The sequence below is a fragment of the Mesoplodon densirostris genome, chromosome 6, assembly GCF_025265405.1.
Source record: "Mesoplodon densirostris isolate mMesDen1 chromosome 6, mMesDen1 primary haplotype, whole genome shotgun sequence".
Taxonomy (NCBI): domain Eukaryota; kingdom Metazoa; phylum Chordata; class Mammalia; order Artiodactyla; family Ziphiidae; genus Mesoplodon; species Mesoplodon densirostris.
Window position 1 is genome coordinate 75858451 of NC_082666.1, and position 10480 is coordinate 75868930.

Consider the following 10480-nt stretch of genomic DNA (forward strand, 5'->3'; position numbering starts at 1 on the left):
GTTTGAAGTAATATTAATCTAAACTCTTAAAAATCTGTTTTAAACTGATAAATATTTGATTTTTTTCTTTATAACGTATTAATCTTTAAATATTTTTCTTTACAAAAGTATTGCATGACTACATTTGTGTTGTAAAATGCAAGCATTACAGATGAAGTCAGTCTCTCCTGACCTTTCTCCTTCAGTCACTGTCACTTCTGGGTAAGCAGCGTTGTCAGTTTAATGTCTATCCTTTTAGATGTTTCTTTTCACTTATGCACATATTATGGTTTACATTGTTTCCCAGAGTGAATTATTTTCCAATAATAAAGCTATAATTTAAGGAATTTCTTCGGAAAACTTACAAACTTGCCATAAATATCCTCAAGGAAAGATTTTTATAATGTGTGTTTTAAATAAAAAATCATTCTTTACATATTATAATACAGTTTGCTCTTTAAAAAAACTATTAATCTTAGATCTTTCTGTGACAATGCATATAAATATGTCTTTAACTGCTGGACAGAAATTCATGGTATAGCATAGAATACATTTCTTTAAAAAAACATTCATTGAGAGCTTCCAAGTTTGCCCAGTATTAGTGCTGGGGCTGAAACTGCACATGATGGTTAAAAGCCAGGTTTGTATTGCTTACATTCTAGTGCAGGGACATAAATAAGTGAGAAAATACTAGGTGCCTGAAGAAGGCTGATAAAATTCAAAACTGACTTTAGAATGAGTGGGCATGAAAAGCCTCTGAGGAGAAGTGGCTTTTTTTTTTTTTTTTTTTTGGTGGGGTGGGGCTGTTTTAGAACTTTTTGATAATCCCAATGTCACAAAGATCTTCCCTATGTTTTCTTTTAGGAACTTAATAATTTTAGCTCTTAACATTTAGCATCATGATCCATTTCAAGTTAATTGTTCCATCATTATGTCTTGAAAACTCTTTTGCCCTTTGAATGAGCTTTTTGCACCTTTGCTGAAAATCACGTGGTGTGTGTGTGTGTGTGTGTGTGTGTGTGTGTGTGTGTGTTCATGGACATTATTTTCATTCGTCTGTCCTTATGGCACTACCACACTGTCCTGATAACTTTAGCCTTAGAGTAAGTTTTGAAATTAGGTAGTGTAAATATTCCAGTCTTGTTTATCTTTTTCAGTTGTTACAGCTATTTTAGATATTTTTGTTTTCAATATAAAGTTTATCATTAACTTGTTAGTTTCTTCAAAAAGCCTGCTAGGATTTTAACTGAATTGAATTCAATCTATAGTACAGTTTGGTGAAAATTGTCATTTTTTAAAAACTTTATTTCTTATTGAGGTGACATTAGCTTTTAACATTATATAAGTTTCATGTGTACAACATTATATTTTTACTTCTGTATACACTACAGTGTGCTCACCACCAAAAATTTAGTTTCCATCCTTCCCCATACAGTTTAGTTTCCTTCCCTTTCCCCTCTGGTAACCATTGCTCTGCTGCCTGTATACACATGTTTTGGTTTGTTTTGTTTTGCTCATTTATTTATTTTGTTAGTTTGTTTTTTATATTCCACATATGAGTGAAATCCTACAGTATTTGTCTTTCTCTAACTTATTTCACTTAGCATAATGAACCTCAAGGTTCATCCAGGTTGCCAGAGGTGGCTTTTCAGTTGAGAAGAGTTAAAAGGAGTCATTGATGCAAAGTCAGGGAGAAGATTCTACACAGAGGGAGCAAGTAGTGGAGAGGGCCTTTAGGTGGGAACCAGTTGGTGTGCTGGAAGACCAGGAAGAAGGCAAGCGTGGTGGAAGGTTTGAAAGCCAGGGTAGGAGGTGGGATTGGAGTTGTGAGCCAGGGCCGGGCTTTTTGCTTACAGGACAGAGCAAAATATTTGCATTATTCTGAAAGCCCTGGGAAGTGGCTGAGGGTTTTGAGCTGGACAGGTGATGTGGTTGTGATCACTGTGGCAGATGAACTAGTTGCTTCCTGTTTTTGAAATTGCAGACAGTGCTGCAGTGAGCATCATTATGTGTGCCTCTTTGTTTTTACGTAAGCATGTTTCTGTGGAAGAGATATGTAAGGGTGGAATCACTGGCTTCCAGGATATGCACATTTAAAGTTCTTAATAGATACTGATAAACTGCCTTCCCAAATGGCTGTACCTTCTTGCTGTAAAACAGGAGTGTATGAAAGTACCCTTTTTTCCAAACCTAGCTAACACATTTTAACCTTTGCCATTCTGATGGAATGGCATCTCACTGTTTTAATTTAGGTTTTTTAATTGTATTTTTATGTTATTTATAAGTTCTTTTAAATATGCATTGCCCTGTTCTTCGTTCTTATTTTTCCCAACATGAAGTATTTTTCAGTGATCAGAGACATTACCAGTTTAACCTGTACTTCAGAGGGGTTTGGAACCTCCAATAGATATCCTCGAGAGATTTTATTTTTATAATGGATATCACTAACAAATAAATAACATGGGCCATTATTCTGCTAACCATAGAAGATTTTCAGGGTATTATGATTATGGTAATGATGATAATCAAGACTTAGGCATAGTTCATCTGTAACTTTATAGTTTACTGAGTAACATAGGATAAATTACTAAGTCTCTCTAAACCTTTGCTTCCTTATTCATAAAATGCAATAAAGTGCAAATCTCTTTGAATTGTTCCAGGGATTAAATTTAAAGTACCCTGATACAGAGTTTCAGTAAATGTAAATTCTCCTTTTCCAGCAAGACTTGATAATACATTCAAGCTTCTGCACAGCTTCTTACATGATTCTTTCCTAGGCTTTTCCAGCTTTTAGTGAAAGGAACACGAACATTAGTACTGAGTTTAAGATAGCTATAGGAAGGGTCAGCCCAGGGGGTGAGGGAAGACCAGGGATTGAAAGGGTCTCTAATTCCTAATATATTATGAATTTTGAAGGGAATTATCAACAAAATAAAGCTAAAACGCTTTTAAACATTTGTGGGCTTGGTTGCTTGCTACAAATTGAATAAATGTCTCCTTTGGATTAGTGATGTAGGTGGAAAATTATATTTTAAGATTTCTTTGAAAGGACTTTCCCAGTTCTAGAAATGCCATACATTGTGGAGGTGATACTGAAAGAAGTGAATTCTGTCTTTGAATGTCTAGCAACTTGCCCTACTTTGGTGAGAAAGAAGAACTAGACTTTTTTCTCAGAATTAGTCTTAATATTAGAATCAACTTATTTAAAATAAGGATCAACTTGGTTGATAACTGAATTGCCTTTAATTTTCAGAGCGAAATGGAGAGAAATCAGACATCCTCTTTTCTGTACAGTAGTTTAGAGAGGTTGGTTTTTCAAAGTGGGGTGGATGGCATTTATGACCCCTGTTAGATTTGTTCAGGAACAAAAAACCTATTCAGTGTTAGGAAAGAAGTAATCTCCAAATATTATTGAGTGCCCACTATGCACCAGACCCCATGTTAAATGTTTCAGTGTTTCATGAGCACAAAGTAACACAACACTAAAGAATTAACCAGGTGGGACAGAGTCCCCCCCACCCTTTTTTTTCCTTAAGGAATTACTTGCCATAATGGAATATCTCCAAAAAACTCAACTTAGTTTTCCTTGATACAGCTATTTATTTTTACATTGATATATTTTGTATATTAATTTTATTTAGATATAATTAGCAAAAAAATTTACCCTTTAGAGTATACAATTCATGGCTTTAGTATATCCACAGGTAGTGGCAACCAGTACCACTATCTATCAGTAATTCCAGAACATTTTCATAGCTCTCAAACTCTGTATCCATTAGCAGTTAATCCCCATTTCCCCCTGCCCCTGTTCCCCAGCAGCTACTTGTCTACTTTCTGTCTCTAGATTTGCCTGTTTGGACTCCTTTCACCTACCATAATGTTTTCAGGGTTCATCCATGTTGTTGCATGTATCAGCATTTTGTTTCTTTTTATTGCTGAATAAAATTCTATTTATATACCACATTTTGTTCATCTACTCAGCAGTTGATGGACATTTGAGTTTCTACTTTTTGGCTACTAGGCCCTTTTTCTCCTGTTTAATTTTTTGATAAAATATAGTTTTCAGAACAGTTTTACGTTTACAGAAACATGGAGCAGAGCAGATAGTAGAAGGGAATTCCCATATCCAGCCACCCTCCTCCACCCCCCATGACTACGTGGGTAGTCATGTCTCCCATTTTTATCACCTCATATCAAGGGCACATACTATCAACCTGATTTATGACTGTTGATGTTGACATTGATTACCTGACACCTGGCTGAAACCTTTGTCAGGTTTCTCCACGCTAACTTATTCCCCCTCCCCCCACTTCGTATGGTTCTCTTTGGAAGGAAGTCATTGTGCATTGCCCACAGTTAAGAGACTGGGGGGTTATGCTCTACCTCCTAGAGGGTGGAATATCTACATAATTTATTTGGAAGTTTTCTGCAAGGGAGATTTGCCTCTTTCCCCCATGTATTAATTTACTCAGTCATCTATTTTTTTTATCAGTATAGACACATGAATATTTTATACTTTGGTTAATAATCTAATACTATATTTTGATGCTCTAATTGCCCCAGCTTTGGCCATTGGCAGCTCTTTCTTGTCTCCCAGTGCCCTCTTTGACATACTTCCATCATTGGGGGTTGTTTTGCCTTTTTTTTTTTTTAAGTGCCCTTACTTTTCTCCTTTCATTTTTAAATAACCCAAATCCCCATAGAAGTTGACTGTAGGAAAACTAACAATGCTCCCTTTCCCAGGTAATCGGATTCCTATGCTGATGGAAGAAATGTGCCTTACCTACAGGGGGTTGAGGGAGAGGCATCTGGGAATCTAAGGCTGAATAAGACACCTGTCCCAGCCCCCCTGAAGCTTAGTTTAATAGGTCACACAAGTAGTAATTGGTTAATTTGGGATTCAAACACAAATCTGTTAGGCTCGAAAACTTCTGTTATTTTTTCTACTTCAAACTACATACAACTGAGAAGACTTAGAGGGTAAACACCTCAGAAATAGAGGATAAGACTTTAAAAAGACTTGTAAGAAAGCTGTTGTCAAAATTTTATCCTGAAGAAACTAACTCCTTTAAGCTATTTTTTGTTATATTAGCTGGCTTCTGATTTCTCACTGAAAATTTGTTGTCATTTTACAAACTCTAATAGAAGATTTACTATGTAACAATCAATGGCATAATACAATATTTCTATGCTGAATCTTTATTAGATGCCACCTCAAATTCTTTTCACAAGTAGGTAGGTATTAAATTATGAGTATATATTGTTAGTATTTTACCATAGGATACCTAGTGATATAACACACATTAAATTATATTGCACTGGGCTTCCCTGGTGGCGCAGTGGTTGAGAGTCCGCCTGCCAATGCAGGAGACACGAGTTCGTGCCCCGGCCCGGGAAGATCCCACATGCCACAGAGCAGCTGGGCCCGTGAGCCATGGCCGCTGGGCCTGCGCGTCTGGAGCCTGTGCTCCGCAACAAGAGAGGCCACAACAGTGAGAGGCCCGCGTACTGAAAAAAAAAAAAAAATTATATTGCACTGCACTGCTACTTTATTCTCTGAACTAATTTAACTGAAGCCAATCTAAAAATCATGTTACTTCCAAGGATGTCAAGTGACTTAAACAGAGCGTCTCTGTCATCTTGTTCTTCTCCAGTGTGAGAAAGGAATAATGACCTGGTGAATTAAAGACACTGAAACTGCAGCCCTTTTTTGCCTCCTATAAGTTTCAAGATTAGAATTTATTATTATAGTAAAAAGTGCTTAATGTTGGTTTCTTTTTAAAGAAGGAAGAAGGGAGAGAGAGAAAGAGACGGAGTCTCAGACTGGGTATATATATACTTTGGAGTTGTTGGGCCATTTTTGTGAAAAGGATATTTCAAACTGGGTTTGTACTGGTTAGTATGCAGCAAAATCAATTTAGTTGGTCATGGCCATTAAAAAAGAAAGAATATCAGTGATCACTTGTTTTATGAAACTCAGTTATATAAGTCTATGCAAGATCATGGTATAAAATTTACTTCATACTGAGGTTAAATGTTCAAAGAAGTTGAGAATCACTGCTGGAAGGGGACTTCTCTCTAGCCCTCCTGCTTTCCCTCCACCCTGAACTTCCACAACCTCATGACAGGACATTTCAGACTTTTCTGAAAACTTGAGTCAGGGAAAACATTTTGGGAAGCTGAGGTAGGGGGTAGTAGGGACAAGGCAACACCCTCTCACACTCCACTCTGAGCTCGGGAATGTAGTAAGAACATTAAAAATACTTCAGTTCCTCATTCTGGGTGGAGGACACAATCCACCAGGGAAAGTGGGTAACTAACCAGCTATGAAACACAAAAACAGATTACTCTTACACATTCTTTTACAGTCAAACACTGTATATTTCAGTGCCTTCTACATTTCAGTGCCTTCTCCCACCTCCTATTTTTATCCTTCAGGAGAGAGGCCTGAATATGGAGGTGGCCTTAGATTGTCGGGTACGTATTTTCCTACCCCCTTTTACATCTGCGCTGTTTTCAAAGTGCGTTAACAGAGCCTATGCAACTCCTGGCGCAATTGGCTGGCTGAGCCTGAGGAGTGAAGCACCTTCCTTGCTGGCTGGTGCGTCTAAGGAGACGGCAGCTGAAGGCTGCTCAAGGTAATGCTCAAAGGACCCTCATCACTGGACTGCGTCGGGAGGAAGGGAGAGCGCTCTGAGGTAGGGCAAGAAAGGGTATAAAGGGGGACGGGGCAGTCCACCACACAAGGACTCAGAAGAAGCTTCAATAAAAGGCAAAGTGCATCTTTGCCGGATGGTGTAGGAAAGGAGGAGAAATCGGCAGAAGAAAAAGACCATCACCAAAAGGGTGACCTCGAGCATCTCTGCTTCTTGGAACACTCCTAACACAGGCTTCCAGCCCAGCCCACCCAGAGCCAGGTGAGCGGCCGCCACCTCCCCGGCATCTGCAAGACCTGCTCCTTCATGAACTGGCCAAGAGCGGAGCGCCTTCGTTCCACACCTCCGCGCAGCCTCCGGGGCTCCGATACGGAAGACGGTGCGATCGATATCCTAGGAGAGGAGGAAGATGAAGAGCAGGAGGAAGAGGAAGAGGAAGACGAGGAGCCCGAGGGAAGCCAGCGGCTCCTAGAGCCGCTGCACCAGCCGGAGCCGCAGAAGGCGCGGCGGGGCGCGGGCGCGGGTGCGCTTCCCGGAGAGCGCACCGAGAGCGGCGGCGGCCCAAGCGACTCCTCCGAGTTTGGCCCCAAGTTCGGGGCACCGACGGGGTCTGCGGCGGCCTCTGCGGGCGCCCCGCCGCCGGCGAAGCCCCCCTACTCATACATCGCGCTCATCACCATGGCCATTCTGCAGAGCCCACACAAGCGCCTCACGCTCAGCGGCATCTGCGCCTTCATCAGTGGCCGCTTCCCTTACTACCGCCGCAAGTTCCCCGCCTGGCAGAACAGCATCCGCCACAACCTCTCGCTCAACGACTGCTTCGTCAAAATCCCCCGGGAGCCGGGACACCCTGGCAAGGGCAACTACTGGAGCCTGGACCCCGCCTCCCAGGACATGTTCGACAACGGCAGCTTCCTTCGGCGCAGGAAGCGCTTCAAGCGCCACCACCCGCCTCCGGGAGCCCACCAGCACCACCCCTTCCCCCTGCCCGCTGCGCCCGCCGCCCTGCAGGCCCCGTACTCGGGCATGCTGCTCGGGCCCCCGATCCCGCCGCAGCCTGTCCCGGGGGCCTATCCCACCTCCACTCCCGGGAGCCGCCCACGCGCGCTGCTGCATCCTCATCCCCTCCGCTACCTGCTGCTCTCTGCCCCGGCCTACGCTGAGGCGCCCAGGAAACCGCAAGGCGCGGATCTGGTGACCCCCGGCGCCCTTCCGGCGCTGCAGCCCACGCTAGGCTCCCAGCCTTGGGAGGAGGGCAAGGGGCCGGCGTCGCGTCCGGCAGGCGGATGCACCTCCTTCAGCATCGAGAGTATCCTGCAAGGGGTCCGGGGAGCTGGTACAGGCGCCGCGCAGAGTCTGCCCCCGACCCCGTGGGGTTACTGCCACCTGCTGCAGCGCCCGTCGTGCCTGTTGCATCCTCAGGCCGCTGCCCCCTTGCTCCACGTCGCCGCCGCCGCATCCACTAGCAGCAGCAGCAGCAGCAGCAGCAGCAGGACTCTGCCAGCGGCTGCGCTCCCAGCAAGGGCGCTCTGCTGGGCCGGCACCTGTCCGCCACCGCGGCGCTCCTGGGGTGTCAGCCTGGAGTAGAGGGCTCTAGGCTGACGCCGCTGGTCGCTCTTTCGGGCGGAGAGGGGACCTCACCGGCCTTTTGAACAGCACCCACACCTGCCCTGGAGCCGACTCCTTGGGGCGGACAGGGAGCCAACCTGGACGGCGGAGCCACCCGGGGTCACGCTCTCCTCGCCGCCTGCCCTGGCGCACTCCACCTTCCACAGCCGGAACCAAGAGTGTGTATCTGCATCCTACAGCGGAGCAACCACTAATTTCGGTTCGCTGAGAAATATTTACAAAGGAAAAGTTGGTTATTGTTCCCTTAAGACAACCTGAACGTAAATGTTCGATGGCGTCAGCGTCGAACATTTCTTTTCCAGCCTCCAGTCGTGACTTCCAAGGCTTTTCCGATTTGCACATTTCCAGAGGAACTATGAACGTGAGTGGGGCATTTTGTTCTGTTATTAAAAGAAAAACAGAGAAAATAAATCGTCCAATGCACAACGTTTCCCCCGTCTTCACTCCCTAGGAACTGCAAGTATTATTCCCAAATCCAGCGCAGAATCCCTGTGCCCTTTTTGTCTTCCTGAAATCAATGTGTAATATGAGTAGAGTTTTAATTTCAGAGGATTTATTTCTGATCTGTATATCTGATGTGCCATCTTCCGTGGAGAGGTGTTAAAATTAAACCTGACTATATGGACTAAATAAAGTGCTAAATCATTACACAACATTGTTTATTTTATATTTTATATTACTTCGCCTTCTAAATGGAACTTATTTTAAAACTTAGTTTTTTCCTCCCAGTTAAACAATTTAGTTTTACAATTCATATTCATTATAGACGTCAGAAACAATCCATTTTCAAAATGTTTTTTTAAACTTCCGAATATTTGAAGTTGAAAAAATTCTGGCTTTTAAAATATGGGATTTAGTATGTATGAAATCTATAAGTGAAAAATAATTAGAGTCATCTAAATATATTCTCCATTTATTTTCCATCTTTCTAAAGCGTTGATTTTTCTCCTGAATAAGTTGAAGGGCGATTTGACATGAATCTTAGATGTGGTGGCCAGAGATTATTCGGGAAAAATAAAAGGCAATTTAAAAAATAAGAAATGTCAAAACTAGGGCCCAGAGAAAAGGGAAATATCAAATGAAGCACTCGGATCCCAGACATTTGCAATTTAAAAAACTCCCAGGTCAGGTATCTTCTAGGAACTTCTATTCCCTTTCTTTAGAACAGAAAGAACTTTCTCTTTCAAAAAAATTTCTGAAAAGATTTTGCAACCAGGAAGGCTTTACTGTATTCGGTTTCAGGTGACTGGGTGGGAGGCAAACAAGACGAAGATGTCCATCAAGAAATACTCCCGCCAGAGAAAGCAAATTTCTAGAGACCCTGCAGCTCTCAAGGTCCTGACCAGGGCTCACGTTTCAAAAGAACTGTATTCCGCACGGGTTTGGAGGAAGTCCCCCCCGTGAGTGTAAGAAGCTCGTTCCCCCTCATCTACTCTTCAGCCCCAGTTTTGAATTTCTCATTCCAGGAGGGAGGGAACATATAGAGACACACATTTTTACAGCCGTTTAATTGGCCCATTTTTACTCCAGCTTCTCATCTCCATCCCATCACTCGGAACTTCTGCCTAAGACCCCCACTGACTCCTGGCTTGCAGTAGTTCGTTCCGAGGGTGTTCTGGAAAGTTCCCAAGCCCAACCCTTGGTAGCCGCCATTCTCGAGCTTCCGATTCAATTGCCCTCCGCTCTGCACCTGCAGCCTTCGCCCACAGGTCAAGCACCACCGGTTGACTACGTCGGCCCCTATCCTCGGCTTGCAGGCGATCCTCCAAACCCCCCTCATCCCCTTCATCCCCCTCTCCCTCCTTAGGCTTTGCCAAATCGTGAACTCAGTCTGTCTCGCCCTCATCACCTCAGCTTTAAGATCCTTTTAGCAAATTCTACGGGTTGGGGCTCACCTAAGAGTTTGGAAACAAGGGAGAGTATAAAGGGAGCCTATGTCATGCCAACAACACACCCGTTCACATTCCAATTTCCTCTTGCCCTTTGTGTGGAAACTCTCCAGGCCTACATTCGTTCATTTATTCGATCAACAAACGTCCGAGCGCCAGGTACAGCCGCGGATGAGCCCAGAGCCGACCCTGAGGCTCTCTAGCGCGCCCTGCAGGAGACGCCGTTTACTTTTCCTTCCCTTGACCCCAGGCCAGACCAGCGGAGCCACGAACGTGGGTGACTGCGGGCCGGAAGCCGGCCCAAGCCGGCCCCTAAGCTCCTAATTA

The 10480-nt window shown here is 43.7% G+C and overlaps 1 protein-coding gene across 1 annotated transcript; it reads left to right on the forward strand.

Annotated features, from left to right (window-relative positions):
• The first annotated feature begins 6941 nt into the window (after positions 1-6941).
• Positions 6942-8287, forward strand: LOC132492139 (forkhead box protein D4-like 1). Its single transcript, XM_060101389.1, is given in 2 exon segments — positions 6942-8097; positions 8100-8287. Coding segments are annotated over 2 exon segments (1344 nt in total).
• The last annotated feature ends 2193 nt before the right edge of the window (positions 8288-10480 follow it).